This window comes from Leptonychotes weddellii, chromosome 3, assembly GCF_054177405.1.
Source record: "Leptonychotes weddellii isolate Sample4059 chromosome 3, ASM5417740v2, whole genome shotgun sequence".
Classification (NCBI taxonomy): domain Eukaryota; kingdom Metazoa; phylum Chordata; class Mammalia; order Carnivora; family Phocidae; genus Leptonychotes; species Leptonychotes weddellii.
Genome location: NC_138371.1, coordinates 111,647,829 through 111,667,166, shown reverse-complemented (window position 1 = coordinate 111,667,166; position 19,338 = coordinate 111,647,829). Strand labels below are relative to the sequence as shown.

The following is a 19,338-nucleotide window of genomic DNA, read 5'->3' as shown; positions in this document are numbered from 1 at the left end:
TAATCTTCAACAAAGCAGGAAAGAATGTCCAATGGAAAAAAGACAGTCTCTTCAACAAATGGTGTTGGGAAATTGGACAACCACATGCAGAAGAATGAAACTGGACCATTTCCTTACACCACACACAAAAATAGACTCAAAATGGTTGAAAGACCTAAATGTGAGACAAAAATCCATCAAAATCCTAGAAGAGAACACAGGCAACAACCTCTTCGACCTCAGCCACAGCAACTTCTTGCTAGATGCATCTCCAGAGGCAAGGGAAACAAAGGCAAAATGAACTATTGGGACTTCATCAAGATAAAAAGCTTTTGCATAGCGAAGGAAACAGTCGACAAAACCAAAAGACAGCCGACAGAATGGGAGAAGATATTTGCAAATGACATATCAGATAAAGCGTTAGAATCCAAGATCTATAAAGAACTCATCAAACTCAACACCCAGAGAACAAATAATCCAGTCAAGAAATGGGCAGAAGACATGAACAGACATTTTTGCAAAGACGACATCCAAATGGTCAACAGACACATGAAAAAGTGCTCAACATCGCTTGGCATCAGGGAAATCCAAATCAAAACCTCAATGAGATATCACCTCACACCAGTCAGAATGGCCACAATGAATTATGAAGGTATAAAAAAATATGTTAAATAATCCTAATTGTCATATGCTCAGTCAGTCATATCAACATGGCCTAACAACTTACAACCTTTCTTAATACTTATAAAGCAGCTCTTAATCTGAGAGAATTGATCCATATCCATGGGTAAAGATGTTGGGAGGGGAAGAAGCGAAACTTACATAAGGCAAAAATCATAGTATTTATAAGATATTTCATTTTTATCCTAACTTAGGATAATGGACATTCTGAATAAGAGTAGTATGAATTAATGACTCACCTCTATCTGTATTGGGAATCCCCAGATCTACTGTAGGAATGGAACTTTCTGCGTGATCACTGTAGTATTCAATGACACTTGCCTGGCCCGCCCAGGTCTGCTTTACAATGGGGACTGAAAAAATGAGAGGAGTGACAGTCACTGGCACAGTTCTGCAGGAAAGCTTAGCATCATGAAGGGGAGCACAATCACCTATAAAGGAGGAGAAGCATTATTTGTTCTTCGGGTATCCCAACCTGCATGCTTTTCCTACCCTGAGAAATGTCAGGTTGTTGGTCGATGACAACACCTGCGTGGAACCCTCTCCTTGAGACGTTTTCAATGTACGTTAAACCCCAACCCTTCTCATTCCTGTGATTCCTCATTCCTCGAGTCCATGTAATGATCCATTTCCTAATCTGCTTATACTGTAGTGTTTTAATTTTCCTCTTTCCCCCATAGGCTATTTCATTTAAAATTCACAACTGGATTTTTCAAATGCTTCTTAGAGGGGTGAGGAATATAATTACTTCTAAGGGATGGGAATATTCTGCGTTTCTGGCTGAGATGCAAATATGTCTCCCTTACGATGGTGGGGGGGGTAGGGGGTTTCTCAAACTATTCACGTCCCCACCCAACGATTCCAACAGAACCACGAAATCCTATCCAGGGAATGACCCTACCACTGAGAACCACTGCCTAGGATAGCTGATATTCTTGTGCTACACTTCTGAAAAATGTGGAAGAAAAAAGATTGAGAACAACTGCAGATTTTTTACCACTACCATTAACAGATAAATTGTTTTAATAAAAGAAATACAAACAACAGAAAACTTTCCCAGTTTTCCGTAATTTAAAGCTATTTTAAGCATCTCCTGTCTCCACATTTGACAGAATTCTACCTGATCACTATTTGATATTAATTCACCCGACCAAATATCTGCGTAATTATTATATATATATTTTTTAGCTACTATCTGTGCATCTCTAAATTTTGAGAAGAGGTTTCTGTTGTTTTAATAGAAAAAAAATCATCCTATCTAGATTGCAAACCCTGGCAGTTTAAGAACCTCCACTCCAGTGAACTAAATCTTCAGGTCAGTATTTTGAGATTTTTTTTTTTAAAAAAGATTTTATTTATTTATTTGACAGAGACAGAGATAGCAAGAGCAGGAACACAAGCAGCGGGAGTGTGAGAGGGAGAGCAGGCTTCCCGCCGAGGAGGGAGCCCAATGTGGGACTCGATCCCAGGACCCTGGCTTAAGGCTATTTTTGGAACTAGTTTAAAGGAAGGTTTTATCCATAAAGGCAATTCATCATTTGGTACAAGACTGTTGCCACCATTAAGAATCATATAAAGATACACCAGCCATTTTAATATAGTAGGGTGCTATGATTCTATAATCCCAGAAGCATTCAACAATTTTTATCATCTGTCCCCTAATAACTGTAACTCCTGAGGCATTTGCCATATCTGGCAGCTATAAAGAATTTAAAGCTAAGCCTAAGTCTTCTATAACAGCAGGTAAAGCCTTTATTTTTAACTAGGGTTGATTCTAAGTTACTTAATACTTTTAAAATATTGGTCGATTTTATTAGCAATGTTTGAATTCTAAATTGAATTCATTCTAGTTATAAAATATTTTATATTGAGGCACTGTGTTCCTAAGTATATTAAACTTTGAGAAAATATTTCAATAGTTACATGATCAATTATCTCATTTTCAGTACAGAGAGGCATACTTTCTACCCCCTAATAAAACACTAGTGAATGCCTCTTTCAAGGTTTACCACAAGATAACTTATAATTGGAGCAAAGTAAAACTTGTGCTATTAAAGAAAAAACAAACCCCACTGCACAGATGGTATAAATCTTCCACATGGCTTTACAGACTTGAAGCAGGAGGAGATGTGTCTCGCTAGGAAGCACAGAACATACATTTTTACCCCGATGAATTTACTTGCAAACTGATTACAAATGAAAATGAACTAGACACTTAAACACTGTACAAAAACTACCCCACAGTCAAATGTGAATGACTCTCGATGTTAAGGTATCTGCTCTTTTCACTTGACAAATGGACTTCTTGTCTCCGTATGCACGTCAATGACAAAACCCTGGCTGTGCCTCTCTCCTCCGGAGAGGGTTAAGACACAACCCCCGATTTTAAAGATGAGGTGTATGTAAGACTGAAAGGCATCCCTTGGGGGCTGATCTAAAACAACATTTTCAGGCAATCTTGGAACCTCTTTATCGGTTCAACAGCCAGGGGGAGATCCGAATAGGGCGGCACCTGACTCCCTCCCTCTCTTCAATTAATTAATCTGATCACATCAGTTGACCCAGAGTGAAGCCTTCCACCTGGCTGCATTGTAACCCAAGCCTCATGTCTGAAATAAGCAGACAGCCCAGTACCTGTAAGCCTCTCTAACCACACACCCCTTTCAATAAGATTGTTCACATTGGCTTCTTCCAGACAAGATGACTGCGGTAAAGATAACAGGGTGTTTTGTTTTTTCAATCTGAAAGGAATAAAGTGTTTATTTTTAGGTGCTCAGGAAGCTGTGAAAAGGAACGAAAGGCTGAGCAAATAGCAATTTTACCTCTTTAATCAGAGGGGACTGCAGCAGGAGAGCATCTCACGACCCAGCACTTGATGAACAAAGCAGTGGCTGCCACCAGATACTTAAGACACTCACAGGAATGGTGTGGCAAAATGGTGCAAAAAAAATCCTTAACATTTTCTGACAGCTCACGTCACACAGTGGAAAAACACATAATCCAAGAGGAAGTGAAGAAGCTGAATATTAAAACTCCAGAGACCTTCTCCTCACTTAAATATAATTTTACATGCTATGCCTAATTTGCTTTATATAATATGTTTAAAGTTTCTTAAAACCCTATACTAACTGCTTGCATCTCAAGAGTGTGTTGCTATTTCAATGGTGTCAATATGTATTTCTTTCTTAAGCCAAAAGATAGAATATATTTTTGCTGTGTCCCAAGAATGCTTTATTTCATTTAAATCAGAATCCAGACACAAAGCAGTTACATAAACGTTTGTTTCACCGTTAAGCAAAAAAGGTACAAGATGTTAATACAATTTTTTTAATTTTGGAATTTGCCTCATTATCAATTCTTCATTGAGAATATAAAAAATGAGTTCAACGTATATTTTCCCTTGCCTTGACTGGAGCCTTTAACAGAACGTGCCATCCCTCACCCTCACCCTGGACATGGCTGACATTATAAGGAGTCAGGAATGGGGGGCATTGCGAGGGGTCTTCTGCTGTCCCCAGGGGCAGTGCACCCACAAGTGAGAACCTGCCACCAGATACATCACCAACCGTATAGCCAACTCTCAGTTTTTCAAAGATAAATACCCAGTCTTATCTTTGGGTCTTTTTCCTTCATTGTCATCTGGCCTTTGTAACTTCAAGTGTTTCTACCACAAAGTGCACGGGGAAAGAAAAAAGAAAAAACCCACTCCAGTCCATGTATTCGGCTTGACTATAGCAGTTATATGCTTGGACAGGGGTGGCAGTCTGAATGCCCAGCTTGGTTTATATTTTAGATCCTCCGTGGATTTCAATTTCTGGCTCTCCCCATTGCTACTGAAAATAGAAAGCCTACATTCCCACCTTCTGGCCAAGTCAAAAGTGGCCTTGAGTCTAGCAGAATGTCAACATGAATATCAAATACCATTTATCAAGTGTTAAGATTGTTACATCCAAGGAGATGACAGTACAGCTATGCTGTGGCAGAAAGAATTTGGGATTTGGAGCCAGAAAACCTGAATCCCAGCTCTCCTACTCAACAGTCTACAAGAACGGGCCAGCTGCGTCTTGTCCCGCACTCCGCTTTCTCTACATGATCAAGGGAATCACGTTAATTATCACATCATAAGGAATTGTCACCATGAAGGCAGATGATACAATGTATGTAAAAAACACACCAGAAAATGTAAAAAAGATGAGCAGACGCAGTTAACATGGTGTTGTCAATGTAACGAATATGATTACTGGATAATTCTCTGGGCCAACTGGTGGTTAGACTAGTCTTCCGAAAGAAAAAGAGGAGCCCAATATGAGGAATTCTTAATCTCAGGAAACAAACTGAGGGTTGCTGGAGTGGGGGGGGTGGTGGGAGGGATGGGGTGGCTGGGTGATAGACACTGGGGAGGGTATGTGCTCTGGTAAGCACTGTGAATTGTGCAAGACTGTTGAATCACAGATCTGTACCTCTGAAACAAATAATGCAATAGATGTTAAGAAAAAAAAAAAGAAGATAGCAGGAGGGGAAGAATGAAGTGGGGTAAATCGGAGGGGGAGATGAACCATGAGAGACGATGGACTCTGAAAAACAAACAGGGTTCTAGAGGGGAGGGGAGTGGGAGGATGGGCTAGCCTGGTGATGGGTATTGAGGAGGGCACGTTCTGCATGGAGCACTGGGTGTTATGCACAAACAATGAATCACGGAACACTACATCTAAAACTCATGATATAATGTATGGTGATTAACATAACAATAAAAAAATTTAAAAAAAAAAAAAAGAAGAGGAGCCCAGTGGCCTGGCAGGCTCACTTCTATCCAGCAATATGGATATCAAAGTCCCTAAAATCCTGCTGCCTCAGACTATCTTTTCAAACAAACATCCAAGTTTAAAGATGGCTTGCCACAGAAACCCAACCGTGAAAACCTCATAACACCTTTTAATTAAGTCTCAGGCTTCGGTGACCCCAGATTCAAATTCATAGCAGTGAATTAATGCATCCAGCTTTGGGAGGTTTGGTTTTAATGCTCCTAACAGGCTTTTAAGATTTGTAATTTTTAAAGACCTTTGACTTGAAATTCAAATGTAAAAGCATTTGATGGATATCTGAAAAGATTATCTCAACCTGATGCAAATAAGAAAGCAATAAATAGATCATTCAAAATTACTAAATTAAAATTAGCAAACTTCTTTTTCATTTCTGTAGAATATGAAAAATACAACAGGGATGATCCCTAATTTTACTGCTTTACTGTCACTTGAAAAATGTTTCAAAAGAGAAAATACCACCACCACCACCATTCTTAACATCAATATTATGAAAACAGTCACTACTTCCAAGTGCAGCTTCAAGATCAAATAAATCAATTTGAACACTTCTGCGGGCTATTTAAAAAAAAAAAAAAAAGGCAGTCCCTTCATTCATTTCCTTTGATACTTTTTTACAAAATATGTCAAACCTTGTCCCCAAACGCCCTCCCAGATTTGCTCCCAAAAAGCAAAAGGATATTAAATCTAGGTTAATTTTTGTGAATGATGAAAATTTTAACTACTATATTGATTTTTAATAATCTTTAGGACTCTTTGTATAATGAGTGCATATATTAGGTTGATTTAATAGGACTTGGCACTTTATATGACTATTTTAGGTAAATATGAAGGTTTATAGTTACATACTTGTATGATACTGTACACATCATAACCAGATTTTAATTGATGTTAATATCTGAATACTTCAATCCCAAATTACAATATTTTTTATTTGTAAAATGTTCCCCTTTAAAGTATAATATTTAAGTATCATATTATCAAATAAATAGTATAAATGAACTTCCCCCATAGCTCCAATCCCACGAAAACGACAGCTGGTTTAGAAATCTCTTCTACACAAATATCACACTCTTGATGAAATCGACAGTCTTTTCATGGAAAAAAATTAAAATAAATGCTAAAATTAGAAAATGCAAAAGACTGTCTAATTTTCAATTTCAGAAAAGTGCAGCTTGAAATAAGGCGAAAAAAGAAAGAAATTATGTCTACTTATATTTAGGATGGGCTTTTTCTTTTACATTATCACCATAACTTAGAATTCTGTAATGACACCAAAAACTTGAATAAAAACAACATTCATCTGCATGCCAAGATTTTCTTAAGAAGGGACCGCTGTGTATAAGCCACCTCTTGCCTTTTCTGCAATATAATCCACTCATGAGTGAATACGTATCTTTAAAAAGTTCCCAAGTGTGCATCTACCATAATGTAAAAAGATGTCTTTGAGAAAACATCCTTTTTTTGGCATTCTCTCACCTTGAAATCCCCTCTAACATTGTTCATACAGTTCAGAGCCGGTGCATGGACATGATAGGACATTATTCTGCAAAATGGATTGTTATTCACACATTGTGTCCAAGATTGCCACAGCTGTGCTTTCCCATTTCCAATTTAAAACACTGCTCTGAACAGTATTCAGAAGGGCTAGGGCCACTCATGTTTCGACACAAAACAGTCCCTTCTAATTGATCTTGGTGATTGAAGTGGTATGATGAGGAATACTAACTAAATAACTGCTTTCACTTCAACGGTACATATGTCATTATCCCTTTCTTGAGTTTCTCTCTGGTTTGTAGTTTTGTTTTTTTTTTAAGGCAGTTGGGATTTTAAAAGTTCAACAAAAAGGAATAACACAAAACCTACTTCTATCACCATGAAATTTCTTGCATGTTTTTACTGCAAAAAATATATCCTCTTTCTTCACTGGATTTCCCTAGAAAACAAGAAAACATATATGCATATATGAGTCCGTGTCATATTAACACCCACATTCACACCCGTTAGATCTCGCATGCCGTAGAGGTGACCTTCACCAACGTCAAGGACATCAAACCTGTTTCCGGGATTAAGTTTTAGGGGAAAACAGGAACTGTAATTCAGCTGACAAGTACTCTGACGTCAGCCAGACCTGGGCCCGGATCCCAGCCCTGCCCTGTGCACACGGTGTCATCCAGACAACATTCTTCAGCTCTTGACTTCAGTCTGCTCGTTTCGAAGATGGTCAGAATAGCCACCAGTGAAGCCGCTGTCATTGCTACATTTATTCAGCACATTATAACTGCCCAATAAATGCTAGACACCTTCCCTTTCCTTTTCCCAGCTGGTGAAGATTTTGACAAAGGGAGAAAACCAGTGGTCTGTGTTTGTGTACAACAGGAGCAGACTCTCTCTTGTGGGGCTGGTCTCACTTTAATGTTCAAAGTATCTTTATGGCCCCTTTATTGTCTACCCAAGTCTAGGCTACAGCAACATTCTGTCTTCTGCCAAAGGGAGGATTACTTCAAACACTTGGGCGCCAGGAAGGAGGAGCAATTATGGAGCCCTGAGCTGGCCTAGCCCCAGCTGACCGCTCAGATGAAAGGGGCACACAGGGGGATTGTGGACAGCCTACACTCAAGGCCACGGACTGCTTCGTGGGGTGTTCTGACCCCTTTATCAAATGTCTTAGGCCTTTCATAATATTCAATCATGACTCAAACATCATCTGGGGCCAGTTTATAGTGACATTTAACCACAGCTTTGTCGTATAACTCAAGACACTAGGAGGTTGACCCCACCAGACTGCCCAAAAGAGTATTAAAAAACAAGCAAGCATCATGTCTAGAAAGACAGGAGACAGGTTTTCCCCCTCAGGAACTAAGAAAATATTACAGATTCTCTCCCATTACTGCAATATGTGTGTGTGTGTGCATGTGTGTGTATACATATATTCATCTTTGAATATGCAACACACAGACTTCTGTGTGACCGCCTTGAGAAGAACAGACAACATTTGAGGGTGAGGAATATATTTTCCCTTCTGAGAAAGAACTGTTAACAACTTAGTGAGTTTCAGGGGTCTTCAGGCTCATCCTGGGGACTGGACCAAGCGAATGCCGTAACAAGTAAGTTCATTCTGAAAGCTCTGCTGGACAGTGCAAGGTGAGACCAAATCAAGGTCTTCAGGTGAGAGGAGACAGGCTTGAGGAGAAGGCTTAGGTATAGCAGGAAATGTCTGAAATCACCCTTCTAGGAAGTGGAACAGAAATTCCAGTAGACACATGCTGAATCATCAAGAGAAATGACTCCAGCATACTGACTCGAAGAGCTGTGGCAGGCAGTTCCGCACGGAGGCTCCGGTGTGAGCCTGTGCCCTCACAGTCCTCCCTGCCCCTCCCCCAGACTCACGGTGTGACCTTGAACAAGTACTTCTCAGTGCCTCTCTCTTCTCTTGTGTCAACTAGGAGAACAACAGTGCTCACCTGATAGGGCTGTTATTAGTAGAAACACGATCTCTACTTCTTACCTGGCACATAACGAATGTTGGGTTTTTTTCAGTAGATACTTAAAGTGCTAGGACAACGTTATGCACAGCATATAGATTTTCCTTTGATATGCGAGGAAGTTTTTCTTCTATTACTTACACAAAGTGGTAGAAAAGAATGGAATGTGGTGGCACAGTAGGAGTCCACAGCATCTGTACAGAACTCAGGCACTGGAGTGAGGGGAGGCCCATCGCCTTTGTCCCAGATGTAGAGGGCAATCTGTCAGGATAGGAGCCGGCAACAAATGAAAGAACCTGGCCAACACCACAAGTGTAAGAAGGTACAAAATATCTCAAGGAAAAGCAGACCACGTCTTCTATAGAGCACTTAGACTGAACCATATCAATTTGACACTATTCAACAGATTTTTTTTAGATATAAAAATAGCAATTTCTGTGGATCAATCTAATCTTTTATTAACAAGAATCCATATTCTGTCTGCCAAACAATTCCAAAGTTGTCATAAGCAATTTCAGGGAAGCTATTTTAGGGTTTCTAAAACATCGCAGTGGAAGATGAAAGAAAATATTCCCGTGAGGCTGGTTTTCTGCAGTATGGTAATTACATACCTTGACTAACTGCCTTGCTGAAAACATCTAAAACTGTTGGATAAAATATCTTTAAAATAATTTTAAATGGATTGCTAAATTGCCACAAAAGTATGGAACTTGTGAGGACAAAAATGCAAAAGGAAGAGCCTGGGGAAAAGGGCATCAAGGGTAGTTTCCCTCAGTAGGTGGATGGTAACTCTGGTGATGCTGAGTTTCTGATGGGGGTTAAGAAAATAAAGCCCATGACTCACCCAAGGTGGGAAGTGTTTAAGAGCAAACACCACATAAAGCTGGGACTTTGGAGCTAGGTGGAGGGGAAAAATCATCTCCAAATCTCCTCTGAGATTTTGTAATCAAAAACCAGACTTCCCTAATTTGTGCCACCAATGTGGTCTAAAACACTTCAAACAGTAATTTAAAGTGGTCCCAAGTCAGTAGAACCCTGTAGCAGTAGGAAAAGCAAATGCAAATCCTTCCTGGGGAACCCACACCTTAATGTAGGACTCAGAGGATTACCACAGATACAGTTCCAAGCAAGACTACTCAGAGAAAAATCACAGAAAGTACAGGGACGTGAGCTGATGATCAAGAGCCAGCAGACATAACATAATCGGACCCAAAAGACTGCAGGTCTTGGAACTATCAAACACAGATTATAAAATTACTATGTTTACTACATTTTCATAAAGAGAAAATTTCCAAACTTTAGCAAAAAAGTTTTTCAAAGATTATATAAAATAAGCAAATTTGAAAAGAAAGAACTAAATTTTTATTCTAAAAATAAAAAACAATAAATGAAAAATGTAATGGTTAGGATAAGCAGCGTATTACACCCCGGTGAATAAAAAATTAGGGAACTAAAAGATGAAGGCCCCCAAACTATCTGAAATGGAGCACAGCAGAAACAGAGGTGGGAAATGTAAGAGAAAAATTCATAGCGCTAGCACACATCTAAAGATCCAGGAGGAGATAACAGAGAGAACTGGGGTGAGAACATGCTTGAAAAGACAATGACTGAGAATTTCCAAAAATTACCTAACAATCCTATTTTGGAAAGGGTCAATGAATCCCATGCAGGATGTTAAAAAAAAGAAAAAAAAAGTCAGCGCCTAGACATCTAGTAGTGAAACTGCAGAACACCAAACACATCTCAAAAGCAGGCAGAGAGAATGGGATTACCAAGAAGCCACGTGAGACCAACGTTGATTTCCCAACACCACAGCAATAACAGAAGCCAGAACACAGTGTAGTAAGGCCACTGTGATGACAGAAAATAATGGACAACCCAGAATTGTAAACACAAGGTAACTATGTTTCAAGAACAAAGTGGACATAAATGTTTTTAAAGGGAAAAAAAATGAGAATGTACCACCTCACTGAAGGAAACTCTAAAGGATGTGCCTCAGAAGAATAAAAATGACCCCACCTGGGTACAGCTACTCTGGAAGAGGTTCCTCAAAAAGTTAAAAATAGAGCTACCCTATGACCCAGAATTGCACTACTGGGTATTTACCCAAAGGATACAAACATAGTGATCCGAAGGGGCACCTTCACCACAAATGTTTACAGCAGCAATGTCCACAATAGCCAAACTATGGAAAGAGCCTAGATGTCCATCGACAGACGAATGGATAAAGAAGATATGGTATACACACACACACACACACACACACACACACACACACACAGGAATATTATGCAGCCACCAAAAAAATGAAATCTTACCATTTGCAATGATGTGGATGGAACTAGAGGGTATTACGCTAAGCGGAAATAGGTCAATCAGAGAAAGACAATTATCATATGATTTCACTCATATGTGGAATTTAAGAAACAAAACAGATGAACATAGGGGAAGGGAAGGAAAAATAAAATATGACTAAATCAGAGAGGGAGAAAAACCATAAGAGACTCCTAACTCTAGGAAACAAACTGAAGGTTGCTGGAGGGGAGAGGGGTGGGGGATGGGCTAACTGGGTGATGGGTATTAAGGAAGGCACTTGATGGAATGAGCACTGGGTGTTATATGCAACTGATGAATAACTGAACTCTACCTCTGAAACTAATAATGCACTATATGTTAATTTACTGAATTTAAATTTTAAAATGTCCAAAAACATATGATCCCACCTTGCAGGTCTTAGAAGTAAGATGGGATACCAAGCAAAGACAGTGGCAAATACATGGTTAAGCTAATACTGATGTGAATTGCATAAAATAAAGATAATATTTAAGTTGAGGGGTTAAAAAAAAGAACAAAAATACTAATTAATAAAGACCATATAAATTGGGAAGGGGACAGGCTCCAGGGTGGCTCAGTCAGTTGAGTGTCTGCCTTCAGCTCAGGTCATGATCCCAGAGTCCCAGGAAGGAGTCCCAGGATCAAGTCCTGCATCAGGATCCCCACTCAGTGGGGAGTCTGCTTCTCCCTCTGATCCTCCCACCTCTCGTGCTTTCTCTCTCTCTCTCTCTCTCTCTCTCTCAAATAAATAAATAAAATCTTTTTTTAAAAAACTGGGAAGGGGATAATCAGAGTCCAATGATTCTAAGTCCCTTGAATTTAGGACATCAATTACTTAGCCTTTGTTGGGTTAAGAATGCATGTTAAAATATTTAAAATAACCAGTAAGGTACAGACAGAACTTCCAAAATAGCAGAGGAGGAAAAAAATGGAAAAAGAACAAAAAATAATCCTATATAGATAGTAAGGAAATTTTTAAAAGAGCCAGAGAGAAAATGGGGGGGGGAGTAAATGAAGTGTTAGCAATCAATTCAAATATAATGGTAATCATGTTCAATGTAAGTGTAAATTTGCTACCTGGTTTAAAGACAAAGACTGGCAAACTTGGAGGAAAAAAAGATATGTCCTAAGAGAAATGCATCTAAAAGAGAACACAAAGGGGCTGTAAGAAAAAGATGAGAGATAATTAAAAAGCAAACCCAAAATGAAAGCTGGTATAGAAACAGTCACAGCAACAAAATACATGTTAGGGCAAAGAGCATGACAAGAAATAAAGATGAATTCATAAGAAGGTGTAAAGATTCTAAATTTGTATGCAATTAATTAACATAGTCTCAGAGTAAAGAAGCAAGAGTTGGAAGTTACAAGAGGAGACACTGTGAAATATACCATTATTATGGAAGATCTTCCCATTCCTCCCTTAATAAATGATACATCAAGCAGACGAAAGTAGAAGGAAGGGAGGAAGGAAGGTTAACTTATGAGATTAAATCTATTTCTTCCTTAATCTAATAAGACACTATTATACCCCCCCCCAAATTTTAGCATATACATCTTTTCCTCCATTCATGAAAAGTAAACATGAACCAGGCCACAAAATAAGCCTAAGAATATTTCTAGCTACTGTTATATAGGCCACAATAATGCTAAGCTAGAAATCAGTAACACAACACAGTAACAACACACACAAGTATACCGGGTCGCAATGAAAAATGTATTTTTTAAAATGGGTCAGAGGCAAAAAAAAAAAAAAGTTTAAAAGCCCCTGTCCTAGGGAAACTCCTGCCAATGACAGTCCAGACACACATCCAAAAAACCCCCTAAAAGTAATGAGTGTAATAGCAGAGAACACAGCGCAGTGCAGAAGCCCGCCACCAGGAGAACGGGTAGGCTGACTGCTCTGGTCACAGGAGGGACTCCTGCCGGAAGAGGAAGTAAGCTCATTAGAGCCACTGCGCATACCGACGTGGATGAGTTCCAAGTTAGAACAATACTCATGGTACGCTTTTGTTCACCTGGAGTCCAAAAGGATGCAAAACTGCATAATGTCTTATTCAGAGGTACAGTCATATGCTATAAAAGATGAAGAAAAGGAAGAGAGAATTCCAGAAAGTGTTTACTAGTGAGAACGAAGGGGACGCAGGAACGTCACATTCAGGTAGTTTCAAAGTGACTGGTCATGTTCTAGCTCTTAAGCCAGGTGGCGATTACACAGATATTTTGACTGATCCTCATACCTTTCACATACGTTAGAAATATTCTTTGTAGGTATTTAGTGTTTAATAGATTCCCAAACCTGGCTAGCTATACCAAAGTTCACTCTTCATTAAAAATATCTAGGCAGACCTGCGCTTTCAATTAGTCATTCTTTCCTTTCTATGGGAAGGAAGAAAGGTTTTTTACATGTATATTTCTCCCCCAGTAAGCTATTTCATCACATGCAAACAGCCAGGAAGGTAAAGCCCTGTGAGTGCCCTTTTGCCCCTGGCATGCTGCCGGCACTCCAGGCCTGAGTGACATGTCAAGACTGACGCCCCCGTCCTAAGATACAGGTTCCTACAGAGCGAAAGGTGGGGCTGTTCTAGGCAGTCAGATGTGCATGTGCCTGTGAATGAAACCCATGAAGAAACCTTCTTAACAATGCTCCTGGAATGGTTAATGATGGGACACCTGCCTCCAGGATGGCTGGTCACAGGTGTCCCCCAAATGCCAGGGATGCTGGGGTCCCAAATGGCATGCCACGCACGGCTGCCTGCTTGGGACCCACTGGTTCAACTCTGCCCCAGAGAACCAAGGAGAAAGATGTGACCAAGGCATTGTGCAGCCAAAGTACCAAATAAGAGCAAAGGTGCTCTGATGGCAGTTTTGCTTGTTTTTAGAAATCCACCTTTGCACCCCTCCACCTAGCTTAAAAAAAAAAAAATCAAGATTCACGGATGCAATCTTTTTCACTGCTCCTCCTCCACCTACATGATTAAAATGAGCGTACAGGGAAAGACCTAATTTTCTGGAGAAGAATTACCTTGGTGGGGAGACACGCATAGGTGCATTGGGGGGTAGGGGTGTGCTGTCAGGGAATAAAAAAAGCCACCTCTTATATCAAAACACATGAATTCTTGATTACTAAGACTTTTGACAAATAAACCATGACGTACCTCATGTTTTAAATCTATCGTAAAGTCGGATTTCAGGGATTCACTCTTTAACCTCTTGGTAAGCCTAGAAAATAGATACAATTTGAGATTTTTTTTTTTTTAAATCAGAAGAAGCATCAAACAAGAATAACACAGTGAGACTTTCTAATGTTTGAAAACAGATTAAAAGCACACATTTTAAGATAAAATTAAGAGTTTCATATTTCCTTGAGGCAAAGCACTGTGAAAATGGAATTCTTTGTTGAGTAGGAAATGAATGCAAGCCTTTTTTTGCAAATGTAGCATTCATTGTTTCAACATCTGGCAAATACTATAAAATACAATACAATAAATTAAATGCCTTATGTAAAACAAAGCCACAAAGTTTATTGACTCCTGATAAGTGTATTAACTCCTGACAGAGAAAGAAGACAGAAAAGGAAAAAAAAAAAAAAAAGCTTGCATGATAGAGAAACAAAAGTTGCTACTTTTCAGTCTTGTGCTTTTAATAACCCAAATGAACTATAGCTTGTGGAGTGTTTAGGGGAAGAGCGCATATGGTTTGTGGAAAGAAAAAAAACATTTCATTTCAAGTCCTTTTCTTAAAAGAAATCTTCAGTGGCTCCTTCTAGTGCAGATGAGAGCCCATCATTCCCGTCCACTGTCCCCTAGCGTCTCCGTACTTACCCGCTACACCCACAGCATACACCTGCCCACTGTTCTCTCTTGCTGTACCTCTGCCTGGCACACCCACACCCAACCTTCACATGGCAAACTTGTCGTCAAGATCAAACTCAAGGACACCTTTTCTGTGGAACTTTGCCAGACTTGCCCACCGGCATAAATGGAAACTTCCTTTGCTCCCAGAATAGGAAGCAAGCTCCATTAACTTTATCACACACATCCTGTTGTGTATACGTTCCTCTCTGTGCTATAGCTTCTTTGTATCGCCAGCTCTGCCCACTGTGCCTGGCCAAAAGGAACACGCAGTGAGCAGCCTGAATGAATGAGGGCAAGATATTCTTTGATTCCAAGCTGTGTGAGGTAGAATTACATGCTTATGCAGACCGCTGAAATACCATATGGTTCTAGATCTGTCATAGGCTAGAGACCAGACCATCGGTTTCAATTACAAACCCCCTAACACATATTTTAACTGCAAAATTTTAACTGCTAACACTCCTTTTCCTTTTAAAAGGAAAAGTAGAAATAAGTTTCAAAACTCTTTACTGAATTTTCAACCTAGTTGAACCACAAAGATTTCTTTTTTTTTTTTTTTAATTTTATTTATTTTAGGGAGAGACAGCACAAGCGGGAGGGGCAGAGAGAGAGAGAGAGAGAGAATCTCAAGCAGACTCCATGCTGAGCACGGAGCCTGAAGTGGGGCTCGATCCCAGTACGCTGAGATCATGACCTGAGCCGAAACCAAGAGTCAGGTGCTTAACTGTGCCACCCAAGCACCCCAAGACTTCCTTAAAAATTTACTTTTAATTAGAGGAAAGAAAGGACACAGGTTATAATTTATGTTTAGTATTAAAGCATCTGTCTTGGAGTAGATATTAATGCAGCTTGGTGGCGGGTAGATCCAAACAGCCCACGTAATCTCGGTCACATTCCTGCTCAATACCTGCCCTCAGATTTGTCAGTAGGAGTGGGTGAGGATACACAGAGACAATGTTCTCAGACACACTCCCGGTATATATTAACAGAAAAAAATCCACCCTGGTATGGATTCTCATCCAGTTTGAAGTCTGCTCAGTTAGAGCTAGTTTTTATAAATAAACAATATCAAGGTAACTTTGGAATCTGGACTCATGCCAAGAGCCTTCAAAATCCGATCAGACCACATTCAGACTCTGAAGACAGAAAGTCATACCTGGGCTTCCTGCCAGAGGCAAGGGACACGGAGTTGGGATGGGAACCCAATGGCATGTGACATCCATTGTTATATGGCCTTGCATCACAGGCCCCTTCTTCCTAGACAACAAAATACCTCTGACTTGTTACCCTAAACATGCTCTCTGCTTTTTTGCCTTTTTAAGTTTCTTTCTCATTCAATTCTTGAAAATTTGTATTTGGGGGAAACTTCAGAGGGGCAAAACTTGAAGAGCACTGAATTTCTTTAAGATGGACAACGACTAATTTGAGGACACACAAAGATGTAGACTGGCATTTTTAAGTGGCTATGTCTAGCAGCCCATGCAGTCAACCATAACCTTAAGTGATGGTCACCTCAGCATCACGAAGGTCATGATGAGTCAGCCTCACTGACACCCGGAGCCTAAGTCAGTCACCTTGCAAATGTGTTTTTAGTTCTAAAAGTGTACAGGGCGTTCACCTGATTTAAAAGGCAAGTCCTAAAAGTGGGAACTAGGTTTCACTTTTCTATACAACAAGACAGCACAAGGGTTTTCCAAATGCGAATTTCAGTAACCAACAATTCCAAAACACACACACACACACAGTTAAGGTCAGAAATTCCAATTACTTAGATAAAATATCTCCTCATTAAATATTCAGTTCCTGGCACATACGACGTTTGATATTCAGCTTTCCTATTTTTAGAAAGCTAACTAAGTCATGTCCCAATAACACAGCTCTAAAGACATAACCAGCAAGACTGGAAACTTGCAACAGACAGGGGGCCCCTTCAACTCCATATTAGAAGTTCCTAGCTGACTTTTTATAGTCCCATTTGTGAGCTAGTCAAAGGAGCAAAATATTGAAAATAATCTAGGTAAGTTTTACTGGTGGAAAAACAACAGAAAAAAACAATAACATCAACCTATTTGAAGAGATCATCTTATTGGAAATTTCTCCAAAAATGCAAGTATATTCTTTTATTGACACTATTGTTAGAAGATCACCCAGATGGATCACCGGGAAATGTTAGGCAGTGTTAAATCAAAACTCACTAATGTAGGATTGCTAGGGCAAATAATGTTTTTGGTGGGACATAGTCTAAAAAAGTGTGTGTCGTGAAATGTTTTTAAGTAACCAGTTTTTCTGATGACCTGAGCAGGAGAAATACGTAAGTAACTATAAACAGTTGACCTACCTACTGAGTGGGCCATAAAATCAAGGAAAGGAGGCAGAGGGAATCCCCACTCCTGTAGTTTGTGTGGTAGACTGCCTACACAATACAGAACTTCCCCTTCCTTCTTCCTAAGAGACTTCTAGTTACTGAGCCCAATAACTGGGCTCCAGGGCCAGAATTCATTTGATCCCAACCAAAGCACTGAAATTCCCAGCAACTGTTAATGGTCCAGGAGCTGGTACATGCCTGAAGTTGACCCAACCAACTTCAATCAGACAAGATCCAACTAGAGATTGAAGATAAGCACTTACATTTCAGTGGTTAGAGAGGTTCTCCACTGCTGAACATAAACAACAGAACATAAACAAACGGAAACATGTAGCCTTTTTTGCCTTGAATCACAAGAAGAACCCAGATTTAGGATGAACTGCTGCTGTATGTGGTCTCAGGAGGCTGTGCACTAAGCATGAGAGAGAGAACCAGCATCCTCAATAACAGTAGGATGCATCAACCAACACAGACTTCACCTTCCAATTACAGTAATAATATTTCCTTAATCCAGCATGCTAACTAATATAGTTAATTACAACCATATTAGTTATAACTATAACAGGAAGAAATAGCACATTAGCTTTGGAACTGGGAAAAACCAACTGGGAAGATCCAATTTTGCAGCCAGTGGGGCTAATTGATACCTTATGCCTCCTTTAGTTCTAAGTATAATACCAGTTTCTTGAAGAATGTATAGAATCTCCTATGAGAAAACCATTTTTAAATAGATCTTGGCCATACCATAGTTGCTATGCTAGATGGGTTACATTATTTTGTTTGTTGGATTACTTGTCTGCATCACAAGAAAAAGGAAGTATGGTATCAGGTAACTGGAATTTTGAATTTGGTACTCTGGGGGAGCCTACATTTTCATTCTGTTTTGTTTTTGCTGGAAGGGAAAGGGAGGAGAGCCAGAGAAGACCATGGATATTAATTAACTACAAACATTGTGCAGTGTGTTGGCAATCGTTCAGTGTTATGGAAGCAGATGACACTGAATGCAGAAGGTTAACTGGCGCCTTATTCCTCGATCATGCCCGAGTTATAGGGCAACTGCTGGAAATTTTTGGAACTTGTATGGAAGATTAGTCTTTTGGCCCCAATTCCCTTATGCGGTCCCTTCCATACCCTACCGCAGTGACATGAGGCCCTCCGGCCTCTCCCACATCTCGGCAGAAAATATTCCTCAGCTTGACAAGAAAGGGAGTAAGAAGCAGCACTTGTCAACAGATGTTTTCAATGACTTCGTAAAGATGACAGATATGTGTGGGTACAACTACCTCTACAGGGCGCCAAGCTGTCCGTAACACAGTCTCCCCTTGAGAAGACGTGTGTCTTGGCTAGTGCAGAGCCTGCAGCCCCAGTTCACAAAGCCCCTGGGAGTTAGCCGCATGGTGAGCATGTGGTAGTCAGAAGATGAGCATGAGCCAGAGCCAAGAGAACCTGCCAGGACTCGGACTGCCTCTCCAGCTTATAAGCAGTGAAGCCAGAGGGCAGAATTTACAGACCCAAGAGGTTTTATAGAACAGGTTTTGTAGAACAGAGCTGCCTGCATGCCAAGCAATGAGTTGGGCTAAATCGTCCTTTAAGAAGGTCCGAGGAGCCAAAGATGTGTTCAACATGGATTACTTCTATCCACCCGGTTTAAAAGTTAGTCAAAAGGAAAGCAATAAAGCTGGTGCAGCCACTCTGGAAAACAGTATGGAGGTTCCTCAAAAAGTTGAAAATAGAGCCACCATACATACCCAGCAATTGCACTACTGGGTATTTACCCCAAAGATACAAATGTAGGGATCCGAAGGGGTACGTGCACCCTG

At 40.0% G+C, this 19,338-nt stretch overlaps 1 protein-coding gene and 1 long non-coding RNA gene across 6 annotated transcripts in view; one reads left to right on the top strand and one right to left on the bottom strand.

Annotated features, from left to right (window-relative positions):
• Positions 1 to 19,338, bottom strand: part of B3GLCT (beta 3-glucosyltransferase) — a 116,643-nt gene that overhangs the window by 43,454 nt on the left and 53,851 nt on the right. For both annotated transcript variants that reach the window (XM_081815427.1, XM_081815426.1), the window contains exons 8-11: positions 14,455 to 14,518; positions 9,107 to 9,226; positions 7,347 to 7,416; positions 900 to 1,013 (exon numbers count right to left, since the gene is read on the bottom strand). In XM_081815427.1, coding sequence (XP_081671553.1) covers positions 900 to 1,013; positions 7,347 to 7,416; positions 9,107 to 9,226; positions 14,455 to 14,518 — 368 coding nt within the window. The remainder of the gene's footprint in view (positions 1 to 899; positions 1,014 to 7,346; positions 7,417 to 9,106; positions 9,227 to 14,454; positions 14,519 to 19,338) is intronic.
• Positions 1 to 19,338, top strand: part of LOC145720754 (uncharacterized) — a 43,809-nt gene that overhangs the window by 12,818 nt on the left and 11,653 nt on the right. Inside the window, exon 3 of one of the 4 annotated variants that reach the window (XR_014143954.1) lies at positions 3,430 to 3,778. The exons of the other annotated variants lie outside the window; for them this stretch is intronic. This is a non-coding gene — a long non-coding RNA (uncharacterized LOC145720754). Of the gene's footprint in view, positions 1 to 3,429; positions 3,779 to 19,338 lie in introns of those variants that run through there. 4 annotated transcript variants of the gene reach the window in all.